General features: G+C 30.2%; 1 protein-coding gene and 1 long non-coding RNA gene across 2 annotated transcripts; both read right to left on the minus strand.

Annotated features, from left to right (window-relative positions):
- Window positions 1–228: 228 nt before the first annotated feature.
- LOC107849693 (high mobility group B protein 9) lies at window positions 229–2775 on the minus strand. The gene is made up of 5 exons (XM_016694251.2): window positions 2338–2775; window positions 1548–1626; window positions 1270–1417; window positions 750–1132; window positions 229–505 (listed from the first exon to the last, which is right to left on the minus strand). The coding sequence occupies exons 1-5, from the start codon at window positions 2457–2459 to the stop codon at window positions 410–412; spliced, it is 828 nt and encodes a 275-aa protein (XP_016549737.2). The 5' UTR covers window positions 2460–2775; the 3' UTR covers window positions 229–409.
- Window positions 2776–5970: 3195 nt separating this feature from the next.
- LOC107850047 lies at window positions 5971–7441 on the minus strand. The gene is made up of 3 exons (XR_001668424.2): window positions 7366–7441; window positions 6847–7279; window positions 5971–6715 (listed from the first exon to the last, which is right to left on the minus strand). It is a non-coding gene; the product is annotated as an uncharacterized LOC107850047 (long non-coding RNA).
- Between the last annotated feature and the right edge of the window lie 11447 nt (window positions 7442–18888).

Raw genomic sequence — 18888 nt, forward strand, 5'->3', positions numbered from 1 at the left:
TCATGCCAAAAATAGATTATTTTTTGGTGGACGAGAGGGATAATTCGAATGATAAGCACCCCTCATTCCCTTCAACGAGCAAAAAGGGTGGGTGCTAATACAAAGGGGTAATTTTTATTTTTAGTTTTTTGGGAGGGGGGATCCTATATTTTTTAATTATGGTAGAGTTTTTGAAGTGATCACCAAAGTTTGAAACATAACCATCTATAAGCAAGAGAATTAGTCTAGGAAAACAAATGTTTTGAGAAACTTCACTTGGAAAATAGTTTTGAACTATCCTACATAAGTTATAACAAAGTTTTGATCCTCAGAATAAGCTACAGCTTTGAAACTACACTACGATACAACAATTTACAAGTTGATGTCAAGACTATTCTCCTTCTCTTTTTCTTCTGCCAGTCGATCACCTTTAGTAGGAAGCTGATTCGGTCATCTTTCTTTCTTTATACTCTTTCAGTTCCTTCTGGTACCTTTCCTTGTCTTTCACTCCATAGTTTTGATAGACCTGTATGTATAGATTAACAATCATTATCACTCTCTCTCACTGTCACTAAAAAATATAATTTTTGTTTTATTGCTCGAGCTTGATAATCCCAAACAAGATGGATCGACTTATGAATCTTTACTATCCATGTCGCTCATTGAAAGACCACGGTCCAATATTACGTAATAATTAGTTTATCATTCTAAATTTATGATGAATTTTCAGTATTCAGAATATACTAAATGGTTGATTTGAATATGATTACCATTTTTTCCTCAGGAGAAAGATTATTCCAAGATTCTCCAATCATTTTTGTGAATTCCCTCTCTTTATGCGGATAAAGAGATTTGAGCATGGCATGTTTTTCCGCAAAGAAGAAGTTGTATCCACTCCTGTTAGCTTTTGGGTGATTAGGATCACCATTTTTCCTCCTCCTGTTCCTCCGCCCAGTATGGTGGTGACGTGGTGCATTGTAAGGTACAACCGCATTGCAATTTTGTGCAGCTAATTTTGAAGAAGATGATGGAGCTTGTTGGTGGGGATGATAAAGTACTCCACTAAGAACTTCAGATCCCATTTTCATGGACACAAAATAACCACAATCAAATTTGGCATCAATTGTCCCTTCTGCTTGGAAACACCTTGATCCTAAATATACAAGGGAATATAAACGTTATCGCATACATACAAACGTTATGACATAGCAAAACAAATAGAACATTGATGTGGAAATATATCTATATATTTAGTACAAAAGAAATTAACACATATGAAATCGTACTAACCTGGAAAATTATGCCTGAAGAAGTAAACTTGTTCAAAGTGATGAAGCAAAGTGAAATAATGTTTCCTCAATGCATATGAAGCACTTGTTGTGGTTGGAGAAAAGCTAAATACAGAACTCACTTCTCTCCATTTCTTCTCAGCTACAACCTATACAACAAAATAATATTTGTATTTCTTAGTTTTGTTCTTTTTAATAAAAGAAAATAAATAACAAGATATATCATATATGAAACAAATAAGAAGTAGAAGAAGAAAATAAAAGGAGAAACATTTTTACCTTGTCAAAGCCACCCCTTTTTGTCACCTCAACATATAAGACATGCAAATCAAGCTCCTTTCCTCCAATCACAGGAATCCTTAATTAAATCAAAAATAAAAAAGAGAATAAATCAACGATTAAAAGGCACAGTGTACACTACATGAAATTCCGAAAAGAATCAAACCACAACAGACATTAATTAATTAAGTCAAACTTTATAAAGTAAGTGCTTTTAAAATATACATGGTCAACTCATGAATGAATCCACCCCATTAGTGGCGGAACTACCGAGACACCAATTCATCTGAATCATCTTCTTTGGAAAATTATATCATATTAAAAAGTTAAAATTATTATGTATATTCTTTTATCCCTTTGATTTTTTGTGTATTTCTTCTATTTTTAGAAATTCGTCAGAGAGGAAGAATGTCACCTTCCATCAAAATAAAAAGGTAGAAGCTCCGAGGAACTTTTCTTAAAAAAAGTTGTTTATGTAATAAAAGGGGTTGCTCATATGATCAGTATCCTACACCTATAACTTAAAAAATATACGGTTCTAGTTATCAAGAAAACAAAAAAAATTAAAGCTTTGAGGAATATAACTTTTCTTTAAAAAAAGGTTAGCTTACGTAATAAGAGGGGTTGCTCTAGTGGTAAGCAGCACACAACACCTTCAACCTTATTCCGAATAGTAAAAAAGAGAAAAAAATAATAATAATATTTTACCTCCACCTTTAAGATTATCAGTTCGAGTTAACAAAAAAATACAAAAAAGGTGAAAGCTCGGAAGAAAAAAAGAGTTGCTTACGTGTTCTTTGTACTCAAAACAGAGTGAAAATTCTTGAGGCACTCCATGAAGAGAGTTGGATCATTCACAATTTTCTCATGTGATGCCATTGGTGTTGGAATAATAGCTGCCTGAGACATCATCGTACCACCGGGAAATCAAGAAACAGATGAAACAAAGAAAGCTGAATAATGGAGAAACAGAAGCAAATGAATGAAAGAAGTAATGAATAAAACTTAGAAAATTTGGGGTATTTAAGGAAAACAAGTTGGTGAAATGATCAGAAAGTTATAGACAAGTGTTAAAAGGTCAAACAACGGTTATGTTATGTGCAGAGAGTTTGTTTAACTTTGGCATCTTCTTCATAGCAAAACAAAGAAAAAAAAATGAGTTAAAAGGATCAAGAAAACAGAGGTGAGTTGTTCTAGTTTTTTTAGTTTCATACTTGAACTGTTATGGAGTAAGAGTCTATCGGAAACAGGTTATTTATCTTTGAGGTAGAGGTGAGGTCCGGTATATTCTACTCTCCACAAACCTCAGTTTGTGGAATTATACTAAGTATGTTGTTGTTGTTATACTTGAACTGTTACGCCGTGTAAGTTCAACCTGAAATATTTCCATTTGTTCAGGTAGAAAAAGTGAACAGTTGATAATTGTGTGGTTCGGTAAATTCTTGATGATGATTCAGATAAAAAACTCACACATCTAAATCCTAATAATTCATATTTGAAGCTCAAAAAAATACTTTTAAGTGGTCATTTGACATGAGAACTAAATTATCCTACGATTAATCCCTGGATTATTTGTCCCACTTAAGAAATGGGATAAAAATTCTCAAATTGAATGGGATAGGATGGAACATCCCTAGATTAAGTCTTAAATAAGATTTATACAATATTTGCTAGATGATGGAGCTTCAATCTTATATCAGGCTTAGTCTTGATATATTCCACCTTATCCCGTTTACCTAATAACCCCTCTATTTGACCCTTCACTCAAAAATGTCTCTCAAAAGCTATTGAATCTGAGTGTGAAAAGGCAAAGTACATTTACTTTTCACTAGCTAATAAGATAATTTCATTGATTAAAAGTCTGTATTTTTTTCTCTTTTTATCTGAATCATTCTTATTTATTGTGTTGTCCAAAGTGTACTTGAAAGTGTCTGTACAATTCTCTCCAAGTCCAACGCAATGCTATGCTATATGCTATGTTATATGCTAACCTATGTTGCTTTTGTTTTAAATAAAAGCATTAGTAATTAATAGGTTCTGATCAAATCTTTATCGTACAATATAGGTGAATATATCCTGCAGGTTCTTTTTGAGCTCTGCTGCTTACGTACCTATAACTAGAATTGGCCCCTTTTTTGAACTTTTATTCGGTATTCAATATTCGTATTAAAGTCAGAGTTTTAAATTAGAGATTACATGTGCCCTAATAAAGTCTAGTTTTATGTTTAGAGTTTGAATATGAGATCTCTAATTTAAGAATGAAAGATTATTTATCATTTCACCGCAATATTTGTTGGTCAACTATCGCTTTTGATCATCAATTTTTTTACCCTCTTGTCCGACATGAATTAACATCTTTATCACGTCACCAAAAAATTTATGAAGAAATTTACTTGTATCCATTTCATTTATTTACAAATGACATGGTATTGATTGACAAGACGTGATTGAGTTAACTATAAATGAAGATTTAGAGATAAACTTTAAAGTCTAAAGAATTTAGGTTGAATAAGATTAAGACAGGGTACTTAAATATCATGCTTAGTAATATGACTTATGAAACAAATATGAAAGTGAGATTCGAAACACAGGTCAGCTCCAAGAGAAAAGGTTTCAAATATCTTGAATCTATAATCCAAGAAATCGGGAGACCAACGATGATGTTACACATCAATTTCGAGCGGAAGTGACTAAAATGCTGGAGGCTCATGTCTTGTGTTATAAAAATATATCAGTATGCCTTAAATGTTATTATTATAAAGTTGTTAGACCAATTATATTGTATAGAGTAAAGTGTTGGTTGTCCAAAAACTTACCCGTCAAGAAGATAAAAATAGCATAAATAAAGATGTTGAAATAGATATATAGGAATACTAAGATTAATAGGACTAGGAATGAAAGTTCGGGACAATATGGGAGTGCCTCTATGGTAGATATGACACGGGAAGTGAGAATGACTGATTAAATTAAATTGATTTCAAATAATAAGATTTTATTTTGAATAAATGGACTAAGAAAATATATTACATAAATTAGGACAAAAAATAATAATAAATAACTTTATTGTATGAATACTTCCTAATCGTTAATACATAAAATTTTAAATTCTTTTTTGGAAAAAAGGTGCGAAAAATACTTATATTTTGGCGAAATTTATAGTTACGCATTCTGAACTTTGGGGGGTTCTATGATCCCCTAAATTATTTTTTACCGTATTTAACTGACATATATTTGACACTTGGATCACTGCGTGTATTTCACGCACATTGAACGCGTAAGGAAAAAATGTTTGATAAGGGGCAAATATATACCAGTTAAATACGGTAAAAATAGTCTTAGGAGGTCATAGGACCCCCCGCAAAGTTAGGATGCGTAACTGCGAATTTTGCCTAAGTACAGATATTTTTCGCACATTTTTTCCTTCCTTTTTTTATTAGCCTACCTTTGTTAAATTTTGAATTACACTGACAAAAATGGGGAGGAAAAAAAGAGACAAGTCAAATCGATCACATACTCTTCATCCTTTTCATCTTGTGCTTCTTTATTTAAAAAATTAAATTAAATTAAATTAAATAAAAAAAAACTTAAAACATGTCAAATTTTCTTTAAAAGAAAAGCGAAAAAAATTAATTAATATGTTGATAATGAATTCATGACATGTATTGAAAAAACATGATCACAATTAAATAATATATATTTATTTTATTAAAATTACATTAATTTAATAATATTCGATGCTAGTAAGTCTCTTCGTTTTTTTAGTTACCTTGAGGAAAAAGGGTGGTAGGAAATGACATTAATTCATTAATGAAAACCATAAAATATATAAATTCGTTGAGCCTTTCAAATGTGAGCAAGTTTGGGTGGTTAACATTTTCTTTGGGATAATGCTCCTATGTCACTCATTTTTTTTATTATTATCTTATGCTTTTATTCAAATAAAAATGTACATTTGGGATTAATTTACAGCCTTTCAACTATATGATATGATATGGCACAACACAACTTTAGACTAAATTCGCATTATCCTATATTATTCTAAACGGAAAATTAATTGCAATTATGCAAAATTCTGTCATTTTATTACAAGTAAGTAATTTTTTTAGTTTTTTTTGTGTGTGAGAAACAGTATATATTACTGTATTTAACTTATATCACCAATGATACAAACGAATTTTTATATTAAGTCTGTTTTAATTTAAATGAAGTTGTTGAGTGTAGTTTAACTTATTGTAGTTGGTAACATATTTTGTACTTTACGATACTAAGTTCACTTTATTATGACTGGCTATTTATAGTTGACAACAGATTACAACGGTTACTCTGAAAATTTGTGAAACTTCAAATTAAGTACATCATTTTGCCTGCCAACAATGGTCATAAATATGAGAATCTTGTTTTGACGCAGTTTGGATGGTTATAACAATGGTTAGATATAGAGAAAAAGAATATCCAAAATAATTTCAAAATTAGTTAATTTCTCAAATCAAGTAAGGGATAAAGTTAATCTCATTATTTTTCTCGAAATTATTACTCTTATTCAACGTACCAAAGTTTAATATATTAGTCACTTCGATGGAAATAACATATATAACTCAAAATTTTGTTGGACTAGTACCAAATAGATTATGGACTACGAAATGTAGAGGCCCAATAATCCCTTAGCAAATCCAAAAAGCCCAAATAAGTCCATTAGTTGAATCTAAGAAGTCCCAAAAGTATCACACTACATGAGGCATTTCCTAGAACGTCATTTGTTGTTTCTTCAATAATTTCTTATCTCTAGTCGACCTCTTAGTTGATCTTTGTGGTCAGGTTTTTCTTTGAACGCTGCGCACATTGGAAGTTTAATGTACCGAATTGTCCTTTTTTTAGTGGACCCCTTAGTAGTGTTCGAACCGAGATAAAGTTATGACCATCTATTAGAGATAAAATAACAAACTAATCTTACATAATTTGCACGAAATTCTATAATTTTTTCCTGAAACGAATGATTATCATCTGCTTGTCGATTACTCCTTTATTGGAATTGAGGTAATAACAGGGACGATAACGCCAAACTAGTTGGTGAAATCATAATTACTTTGTTTATTTGTTTTCATCGGTAAGTTTTACTTCACACGGCAAACGACACAGAGTAATTTTTTCTTCACCCTCGCATCACCAACCTATAAAACAAATAATATTTGTATATTTTCTGAATTTCTTTGTTTTAAAAAAATAATAATAACAAGATGTATTATATAAGAATGAAATAAATAATTATAAAAAGAAAATTAAAAGGAAGAAATATGTTTACCTTGTCAAAGTCACCCCTTTTAGTCACCTAAACATGTAATTCAACTCCTTTGCTCCAATAAAAAAAATAAAAAGAAAAAAAAAGATAAAGATAGAAATATCAGACATTATACAAGCATTAAAAAGGATAGCTCGATGCAATAAAGCTTTTCGTATGTGTGAAATTCGTGCAAGAGCCGAACCTCAATAGACATTAATTAATTTAGTCAAATCTTATAAAGTGAGTACTTTTAAAGAATATGTTGATAATGAATTATTGGGATATAAGTTGGTTGACAATTACTCCTTCATTGGGATAGAGGTAATGTCTGGGACGATAACACCAAAGTGGTGGGTGAAATCATAATTACTTTTTTTTCTTGTTTTCATCAATAACTTGACTTCGCATAGCAAGCGACACGAAGCAATTTTTGCCTCATCCTCGCATCACCAACCTACAGAACAAAACAATATTTATATATTAAGAATGAAATAAATAAGTATAAACAACATAAATACCACCTTAAATGAAAGTAATTACATAAGATCCCATATTCAGTTTCTCTCTCCCAGATTTTGAAAAATGCAAATACATGTCATTGTACCTTATAAGTTAGAGCAATGTATGAGGTAAACCGTTTTACCTAAAATTAAGGAAATAGAATCAGACACCATTATTTTCTAACTTAATTAACAGCAGTAATTAATGTACAAATTTTGTGGAGGCTTAAAAATAGTAACCGTAATTCAAATTGAAAAAAAGCATGAAACATCACAACACAAAATGTATGAATATATATATATATATATATAATTCATGTTTGATTAACATGCTAAATAATCATGTTATTAGTTTCCTCATACATACGTTTCTATGTATGAGCAGTTACAATACAATAGTCTACCCGTTTTTAAAAGTTACTTAATGTATAAGAAATTTTGATGGTTTATACAGGCCGCACTCCCTATACAAAACACATTTACGAATAAACTATCCAATACAACAAAATTACTTTGATTTTCAACTATTTAAAGCTCACTAATACATAACTGACCTATGTATAAGCAGTTAAAATACATAAGTAATTACAATAACGGGCTAACAGTCAAATGTATAGGGTATTCTTCAAACTAAAAGAAGCAATATTTCCTATACATATGAATTTAACAAATACGCTGACACGATACATAATAGTAACAACTTAAAATAAACTAATAACGTATAGGAAAATTTGTATTAACGTTTCGATAATTTTAGAACTAACCAACAACGGAAATTGTTGTTTGGTAAATCAGAACAACAAACCTCAAAATTAATCAGAACAAAGAAAAAATCAGAATAATTTTTGATTTGGTAAAGTTGAAAAAAAACTCAAAATTAAATGAAGAAGGTGATGAAGTTAATCACTTTGTTCAGTTAATGCTTGATAACTGAAAAATTTTTGAAACCCTCAAATCACATAAGCTTGAATTTAGACGAAGAATAAGGAGAACAAAGTTGGAGCAAAACTTGGATATTTGGAATGTATAAGACGGAAGAGAGAGAAATAATAAAAGAAAGAGATTTTGTGTAATGAATATAGAATATTTTTAATTACTTTTCAAAATAGGGATATTATGTAATAAATAATAGTTAACTTGTATATTTATGTAATTTTTCCAATAATTATAAGAATAAAATTGAAAGAAAGAAATATTTTTACCTTGTCAAATCCATTCCTTTTAGTCACCTCAACATGAAAGAAAAGTAATTCAACTCCTTTCCTCCAATAAAAAAAATTAAAAAAAGAAAAAAGAAAAAAAGAGATAAAGATAAAAATATCAGACATTATACAAGCATCAAAATAAATAACTCGCTATCTTTTCGTATGTGCAAAATCCGTGCAAAAATCGAACCTCAATAAACATTAATTAATTTAATCAATCTCATAAAGTGTGTACTCTTAATGAATATGTTGATGATGAATTATTGGGATATAATTTGATTGACGATTACTCCTTTATTGGGATTAAAGTAATATCTAGGATGATTATGTCAAAGTGTTTGGTGAAATCATAATTACTTTCTTTTCTTGTTTTCATCGATAAATTTGACTTCGCATAGCAAGCGACGCGAAGTAACTTTAGCTTCACCCTTGCATCACCAACCTATAGAACAAAATAATATTTGTATATTTTCTGAATTTCCTTGTTTAAAAAAAATAATAACAAGACATATTATAAAAGAATGAAATAAATAATTATAAGAAGAAAATTGAAAGGAAGAAATACTTTTACCTTGTCAAAGCCACCCCTTTTAGTTACCTCAACATGGAAAACATGTAAGCCTCCAATAAAAAAAATTTTTTTAAAAAAAATGAGAGAGAGGTAGAAATAACAGACATTATACAAGCATTAAAAGGGATAATTCGGTGCAATAAAGCTTTTCGTATATGTGAAATTTCTGATAAAGTGATTACTTTTAATTAATATGTTGATAGTGAATTATTGGGATATCATCTAGTTGACGATTACTCCTTTATTGTGATTGAGGTTATAAATTGGACGGTAATGTCAAAGTGGTTGATGAAATCATAATTACTTTCTTTTCTGATTTTCATTGATAAGTTTAACTTCGCACAGCAAATGACACGAAGTAATTTTTGCTTCACCCTCGCATCACCAACCTATAAAAAAAAATATTTATATATTTATTGAATTCCTTTGTTTAAAACAAATAACAAGATGTATTATATAAGAATGAAATAAATAATTATAAGAAGAAAATTAGAAGAAAGAAATACTTTTACCTTGCCAAAGCCATCCTTTTTAATAACCTCAATATGAAAAACATGTAATCAACCTACTTCCTCCAATAACAAAAAAAAAAATTACAGGAAGTGATAAACTTAAGACCATAATTACAATATAGCAACACTTTCATAAAATTACACTTTGTAGCAAAAATAGTATGTTTTGCTCATAAATTTAAAATACGCGTTTCACTCCCTCTCTCCCATTTTCACTATATTATCTTACATCTCTCCTATTTTAACCTCATTACTTTACCTCTCTCCTATTTTCACTCCATTACTTTACCTCTCTCCTATTTTCACTCCATTATTTCACTTCCTCAAAAAAAAAGAAAACTATTAAACAATGTAGTTTTCAACAACTAAAATCAAAATCAAATCAACTGAAGATTTTTATCTTCATGAGCTTCGAAATTCAAAATAAATTATCATTGATGTTACAGGTAATGAATCAAAAAATTATTTTCGTATATGAATTTCAGCAACTTAAAATGATTTAATTTTGTTTGATATGGTTTTTATGTCTTTAATCATTTTTTTCAATTTTTTCAGCAAATAGATTTTTTGAATATTTCGTATATGAATTTAAAAAAATAAAGAGGGTTGTACTATTTTATTTAGATTAAAATTGAACTGATCGAGTTGTTATTTGTTCAAATTCGATTTTGATACGTTAAATAGTAATTTTTTTTTTGAATTTTATTGAATTGTATAGTCGATTAATCTGTTTGTATATTCGAAATAGTGAAATTGTAATCTACTGATTTTTATTTGTATATATTGTTTTCATTTGTATATGTTGATTATGTTTGTATATTTACAGGTCTGCATATGTATTTTAACTATATTTTTCAGTTTCTGCATATGTATTTTTCTATTCGACATATGTATTTTACAGGTCTGGATATGTATTCATAGGTCATTATATGCATTTTTCATATTTTTTAACTTTGTATATATATTTTATGCAAATCTATACATATATCTTTCTTAACACATATGAAAATACACTTTTTATTGTAATCAAATACATATATATTTACATAAAATTTTTAGCAAGTACATATACGTAAATACACATGTATTAGTTATTTGTAATGTAATTATATCTTTTTTCTGATTATACATTTATCCAGATATATATTGTGGTTTACATACAATACTTCAAGAATGGTCACATTCATACTATACATTTTCAGTATTTTGATTACCTATATGTATATGTATATAGTTGTCATTTTGTTATAGAGATTTTGCGTTCTATATGTTTATATATACATATGAGTCAGATATGTATTTCTGTAAATATATATCCAGGTATATATGTATGTTTTGTACTCTAAATACATATATAGATCTGTATGTCTATTTATTTTGTATATTTTTTTGAATATGTATATGTGATATAAATATTTATCTTTTAAAAATAAAAGTTAGAGATAGAAGAGTAAAATAAATCCTTTTATTCGGAATGAGGTAATAACAGGGATGATAACGCCAAAGTAATTGGTGAAATCATAATTACTTTCTTTTCTTGTTTTCATCGATAAGTTTGACTTCACACAACAAGCAATGCAGAGTAATTTTTGCTTCACCCTCATGCCACCAATCTCTATCTAGCCCAACCCTGCATAGACAAATACAATTCTACTAGATCCATCCTTCTGATTGAAAATTCCAAAGATTTTTTGTAACATCAAATTACTTAATGAATATAAGTTTTGTGCATTATTTGTGCATCAAATATTCTTCATTATTAAGTAAATTTGACGTTCTATTCCAGGTTATCTAAAAAAAATTTCAATTTTTATGTAAAAAATTAATAACTTGCAATAGCAGATTAAATTTATCTGATAATATAAAATATTTTGTACACGAAGAGTGCACAAAAGTTAAACTCTTACTTAATTAGTCTCTCTCTTTCTTTTAAAATGTAGATTGATAAAATTAAAAAAAAAAAAAAATGTTACAACCAACTGTATGTAACCATGCAAAGTGAAACGTTAGTTCTATAAACAATAATACACTAACTAGTTATACATAATATACTCGATTTAAAACAATTACATAACTAGCTCGATGTTTTTTAAAAAGGATTAATTTCACTAATGGTCACTAAATTTACCTTTTGTAACAGTAAATTAAGTCATAACCAATTTTTGTAATAGTATAATCATGAAACTAATTTTTGTAACAATACAGTCACTTAACTATGTAGTTATTGTCCAAAAAAATATAAATCATTGAAAAATTAAAGTTTTGTTGTTTGAAAATGACATGTCATCACCATATCATTTTGTCATTGTATACGTACTTGCAAAAAAAGAATTATTACAAAAAAATAAATCTACTTTTTCATAATATATATTTTAATGAATCCGGCCCTTAAGAGGGTTTTGATACTTGAGAAAAATTAATTATTTAGGTTAATTAGATACTTGAGTCCCTTTTTTCACCTATGATTGAAGGACCGAATTCCATTCGATATTTGATAATAAATTTTCAAAAAGAAGAAGAAAATATATACTCTTTTGGTTGTCTTTATTTCAATCCTCTAAAAGAACACTTTGCCATTCGATATAAATTACTTGGAAAATTGTAATTTTTGCAAATTGGTTTTGTAGAGATTTCACATGCCATGTGAGACTAAATGTACGCATTAATTCTTATACTTATTCCTCAATTCATTTTTACTTGTTTATTTTTCTATTTTAGTATATCCAATAATATGTAACGACCCATTTCATCGTTACTAAATAATTCATAATAAATTCATGAAAATTCTTAATTTTCGTTCCTCAATATTACCTTGGATCAAAAATACCCAATATTTTATTTATTATGTCACCTTAAATTTTTCGGCAAAGATTCTAGCCTTCGGATGTGTCTAGATAGACTCAAGCTCGATGAATTTAATGATTCATGAGTGTTAATATTAATAATTTAGTTTGAAAGTTCTTTGTGTATGAATTAAGTTCGTGCAATATCCCTGACACAAAGTTAAGTTTAAAACTTTCTTTCCGATATAATTTTCATATGGATTTCTATTAGTGCTAACTTAAAAAGACCATACCTCATAGAATATAAAGAGTTATGGGTCCCAATACCTATCAAATTAAATATATTTGAGTCATCTTTCTAACACAACAAACCGTTCATCAATCCGAATTCGGAGTAAAATGTTATGACTGTTTTACTAAGCACTTTTCGGGCTGAAACGGGATTTTACTGTAGCAAAAATTCTGATGGTATTTAAATCAGCTTCAATCATATTTTAGGTCTAAAAACCCCAAATCTCATTCTCCAAACCTAAAGAAGTGATTTGCCAAAGCTTAAGGTGAAAGTCCTTCATTGAGGTAAGTTTTTCCATTATTTTCTTGATCTTTTAATCCTTTAACATCTTAGAATCCTTAGAAAGACCTTTAATGGTGGAATTCTTTTGACGAAAATTCATGGGTATTTTTAATATGATCTAGAGCTGATTCTAAATTATAAATTAAAGATTCCCAACATGAATTTCATAAACTAGATTCTAGATTTTGATAGTTAGGAACCTTGAATTCCGTAAAGATGAGACATTTAGCATAAAAACTTCATTAATGAAGATGGTTTAAGCTTGAAAGAGCTAATGAATGGTTAATTGAACTTGGGAGATGATATAGACCTTGAATTAAGGGTAGAATTAGTGGGTTTGAATCCCAAAGATATTTGTTTGAAGAATAGTTATTTAATTACTCTTATAATTGCTTGATTTTTAGACGATTGATTATTCCAAGGCATGAAGGAAAGGAAAGAGCATCCTTGTTGCAGCTTGCTTCTTCCAAAAGCTTGGCGTCCAGGTAGGCTAGGTTTAATGAGTAAAAGATTATGTTATTTTATATTTTATAATTTAAAATTGATGGGAGAAAACATGTCTAGGCCTGTGGGCATGGAGTTGAGGTGGATGAAGACACGAAAACTTAACTTTAATCCTAAAAATTATATTATTGATTAATTATGTGATACTTGTGATCATATTATGTGATATGTGGACGTGATAGTTCTTAGTTGTTCTTAGTGATGAACTTAGTTGAGTTATAATAATATTAAGTTGCATGTATTGGACAATAATATGATGAGGAGAATCATGATAGGATCAAGTATTGATGAGCATAGTAATATCTAAAGGATAGATGATTTGAATTAGTGTAATGATTGTATTATATGAAAAGAGGTGGTGACATTTTAATAATGAATGAGTAAGTAATGCTCCAATAGTGACTTGCATGCTTAAGTGTTAAATTGTGACTTATTTTATGATATTCTTATTTTGGTATTGATAAAAGCACTTTATCTATTGGATGCCCATAAGAGGCTAAATTGGTGATAATGATGATTTATTGAATTGTGCTCATGAGAGGCTTGTTTGATAATGATAACTCCTTGTATTGATATCATGAATGGCTTATTGATAATCGTGATAAATTATTAAAATAATGCCCGTAAGAGGGTCAAAATATAGATAAATGAAAGCACTTGATTGAATTTCTTGATGATTTTAATTGATTGAATTTCTTGATGATTTTAAGTGCACTTGTAAATTTAGTATGTCGTGTTACATCCCGAAAGATAGTGTGAATTTAATAAAATGTATATAATATGGTTATGGAGGATCGGATACCACGTCGATACAGATATAAATATTATATTACTTAGTTATGGAGGATCGGGTACCGCGCAGGTACGAATATAAATATTATATTATTTATTTATGAAGGATCGGGTACCACGCTGGTACAGATATATATATAGTGGATCGGGTACCACGTCGGTACGGATATGTATATGGTGGATCGAGTACCACGCCGATACGGATATGTATGTGTTGGATCAAGTACCACGCCGGTACAGATATGTATATGGTGGATCGGGTACCACGCCGGTAGGATATATGGACTTAGATTGTCCCCTACAGGTCACGACTAGTTGGGAAAAAATAAGTCTCATAGCATGTGTGTACATATTTGTGTTGAGTTTGAGAGGTTGTATGGGTTGTTAAGTAGATAACGAGCTAGCATGGTGATTATAATAATAATAAATAAATTGATAATGAAGTGATCCAAAGTGATGAATCCAATGAATAAACCCAAAGAAACGATCCCAAACTTTAATAATTGAATTAATCTTTTTTCATTAGTATGTATAAAGTTAGTTAATGAGACTTGAGTTCTCTAATGTGTCTCGCTGAGATATGAGTTGACTTGTATTCCCAACTCGATTGCATTCTTGAGATTGATTGGGTGGCATGTGCTTGAAAAAGTAAAACTTGGTATTTACTTACTTATATGTTGGTTGGCTTGCTTTATTTATATGTGTTGTAATCGTATCTTACCAAAATGGCTAGTTATCATTCTTTAATATTATAAAAGAACATGTGGTTGTTAGCCCGACAATTTAGCGTAGGTTGTCTATAATTATGAGTTTGTTCCTGTGAATATGAGTAATGTAAAAGATAAGGTGAATAAAGAGAAATAGTGATGTATTAGCATTGAATTGTGGTTGATGGTGTGAATTAATAAGGCTAGAGTATGTTAGTTGTGAATATATATAATATTGATGGAGTTGGAAGAGTAGTTGGATGATGTAAGTTATATAGGTAAAGTAATAATGTTATTATAATCATAGTTGAATTATAATTCATTCAAGATGTCATGATTTATTTTCCTTAATTCTATTTTATGATTATATGAACTAACACTGTCGGCGGACGATGCCTACCAATACGTGTGGTTATACTGACCCTACTCTTCTACACTCCTTCTTGGGGTGTAAACTGAATGCAGGCTAGTTTGCAGTTACTAGATGGATGACGATATCAGCACTAACTTCTGCATTTTTTTCCTGGCAGATGTGAAAGTCCTTGTATTATTTATTTTATTGTCAATCTATGTTCTAATAGGTAGCTCTTGTATATGTCTGCCCAAGTCTTGGGATAGTGAAGGACATTTGTAAGAAGTTTTTGAAAAAATCCTTTATTACTATTTAATTTACTTTATTATATTTAATTCAGTATTTTCTTAAAAACAGAAGTCTTCCGCATATTTTTAGTTGGGTAGTAAGGGTTCTCTTAGCTACTTAGAATAGAGTAGGTCCCTGCACGGTTCGTTAATCTGGATCATGACATAATATTTGTTCAGTTTATAAAATCAGTGCATAATTTATCTATTTTTATCCATTTTATCCCTGGTATCAAATACAATACATCACTCATTGTATTTTTTTAAAATAGAATTTTTATTATATTCAAAAGGTGATATAGTAAAATCATCCCTCTATTTATTATTTCTTAGAGATCGTTTGGTAGAATATATAAAAATAATGTTGTTAGAGTTTGATAATGCTTGCATTAGTAATGTTTGTATTAGATATGCTAGTATTAGTTATGAAGGCAATATTTCTTACACACTATTTGATTTAATTTATTAAAAATAAAATACAAAATATAATGGTTATCAAAATAATGTTAATTTACTAAAATACCCTTTATTTAGCATTCTACCCTCTCTTTCCAATCTTGTGTAAAAAATGAAAACTCTTCTTCATTTACATGAAAGAGGTAACATTTTATAGAAAGTTCAGATTTTTCAGTGAAATGTGAAATTATCAATCTATTCTAATTTTCACTTTAAACCAAAATGCTGACAACACCAGCGAACTTTTCACTGAAAAAAGAAAAACAAGAACAGAACGAATGTTTCCCTGAAAAAAAAAAAGAAACAAGAACAGAACGGAAGAGAACATTGTAATGGATAGACTTCTTAGATAAGATTCTTATTAGATCTAAACTAAGTAAAGGTTGTGACTAATTGATGCCTAGTTCCTGTAGGTTTCTAGGTGTTTTGTCGTTGTATATATTGGTTGTTATTGTATGTATGTTAATATATGAATGAAGAATTCTTTCATGGTATTAGAGCCTTTTGTGATTTAACAGCCGCTCTTTCCGTTCATTTTTTTTAAGATTTTTTTTTTTGCAAAAGCGAAACTAAATGGGAGATAATACAGAGAGCTCTTCCGCCTTGGCAACTTCAGTTGTTTCAACAAATCCCATGGGAAATTATTATCCTACACCTAATCTTGCTCATCAGTTGCCTATTAAACTCATATCAACAATTTTTTTGCTTTGGAAGACATGATTTCTTCCGATGATCCGCGGTTGTGGTCTTAGCCATTATATCGATGGTAGCGAACTTGTACCACCGCTCTTTTTGGATAATGATGTACCAAATCCTGCATATCAGGTTTGGTTCCGTCAAGATCAACTCGTCTTGAGTTGGATAGTCACTTCAGTTTCAGAAAATATTCTCCCTTCATTAGTCGAAGTCGACACGACTCATGCTGCTTGGAATAAACTTGGGGCATCTTATGCTACTGGGTCCAAACCATTGATTAAAGAACTTAAGGCGCAATTACACAACTTACATCGTAATAATGCAACTATTGAAAGTTATGTCCAAGGGGCAAAAACGATTGCTAATAAGTTGGCTGCCTTGTAGCATCCAATTACTGATGATGACTTGGTGGAGTTTGTTCTTGCCGGATTAGGCCCTGCCTATCGCCTCTTCACAAAGTCGCTTGAATCACGTCTTGAGGAAGTCACCTTTAATGCACTTTATGGTATGTTGTTGAATGAAGAAAGACAATTAAAACGTGAGGACGCTAGTATTATTATTGCCCCAACAACACAATACACACAAAGTTCAATTTCTACACCTTATAGGCACGGTAGGGGGCGGACTAATCGAGGTCGCAGACGCTTTACTGGCCAGGGAAATTTTCAACAATCTCAGAGTTGTAATTATGCCACCATGAATCATTCTGGGACTCCACCGCCTTATACTGATTTCTCTGTAATTGTATGTCATAATTGTGAAGTAAAGGGTCACATTGCACATATTTATCCATCCCCTAGGACTATGAATGGAAATCGGGTATCTGAACGCCCCTCTTCAAATCTAGCAAGTACATCTTCCCAATCAACACCAAATTGGTTGATGGATAATGGCACCATGCATCATTTAACATTTGATCTTGACAACCTTGAAATTCACTCAGAATATCATGGTCCTGAAGAAGTTGCCCTAGGTAATAACTCTGAATTGCCTATCTCGCATATTGGTAAAGGATTTCTATCTATTTTTCATAAGTCGTATGCCCATGACAATCTTCTTCATGTTCCCACTGCTATCCAAAATTTATTATCTATCAGTTATTTTACTAATTCTAACCAAGTTTCAATTGATTTTTTTCCTAACTATAATTTTATTAAGGACTTGGCAACGAGGGCAGCTCTTCACAAAGGATCGAATGATGGAGGTTTATATTCCCTTCCAATATTGAACCCATTTTCTTCACCAGCTTCACTTCATATGTTGCTTTACTTGGTGTTTGGCATGTGAGTTTGGCTCACGCGTCCTATCCTACAGTTCGGCGGACTTTGTAGTCTAGTACTTTTATTTCGTCTAGTTGTGGTTCTTCTAGTTTGTGTCCAATTTGTGCCGTTAGCAAGAGTCATAAATTCCATTTGTTGAGTCCATTTTTCAGGCCACAGGCCCTTTAGATGATTGATATAAATATTATGTTATTTTGTTTTATCATTATAGCAAATATGCCTGGATTTATTTTCTTAAATTCAAGTCTGAATTTCTTTCCATTTCTATTTAATTTCAAAAAATTATGAAAAAATATTTTGGTCGTCCAATTAAGAGCTTTCAAGCAGATTGGGGGGCTGGGGTTGAGTAGCAAGCATTAACCACATATTTACGAGACAATGGTATCACACAACGTTCTTTTTGTCCTTATACTCCAGAAAAAATGGTTGTGTTGAATGCAAACATCGACATATTGTTGAGACAGGTCGTGCCTTATTAACACATGCTAGTATTCCATCAAAATTTTGGACAAATTCTTTTGATACAACAGTCTATATCATTAATAGATTACCGACCCCATCTAAATAATCAGCCCCCCTTTCGTATCCTATTTAATTCTGATCCTGATTACTCTTTGTTGCGTGTATTTGGTTGTCTTTGCTTTTTATGGCTTCACCCTTATACGAAAGATAACTTATCTCCTCCTTCTAATAGGTGTCTGTTTTTGGGGTATAGCAAAATTCACAAAGGTTATAATTACTTTGATCCTATTTCCTCTAAATATTTTGTCTCACACCATGTTTTTGACGAAACAATTTTCCCTTTTGCTGCTCAAGATGATGGTAAGGTGACTACTACATCAAC

The sequence above is a fragment of the Capsicum annuum genome, chromosome 12 (genome assembly GCF_002878395.1).
Source record: "Capsicum annuum cultivar UCD-10X-F1 chromosome 12, UCD10Xv1.1, whole genome shotgun sequence".
Lineage (NCBI taxonomy): Eukaryota > Viridiplantae > Streptophyta > Magnoliopsida > Solanales > Solanaceae > Capsicum > Capsicum annuum.

Coding starts and splice junctions, on each gene's coding strand:
- LOC107849693 (XM_016694251.2), bottom strand. CDS start 2,459: ATGATGTCTCAGGCAGCTATTATTCCAACACCAATGGCATCACATGAG. Junction 1,418..1,547: donor AAAGGGGTGGCTTTGACAAG/GTAAAAATGTTT, acceptor TTTGTTGTATAG/GTTGTAGCTGAGAAGAAATG. Junction 1,133..1,269: donor CTTCAGGCATAATTTTCCAG/GTTAGTACGATT, acceptor TTGTATATTTAG/GATCAAGGTGTTTCCAAGCA.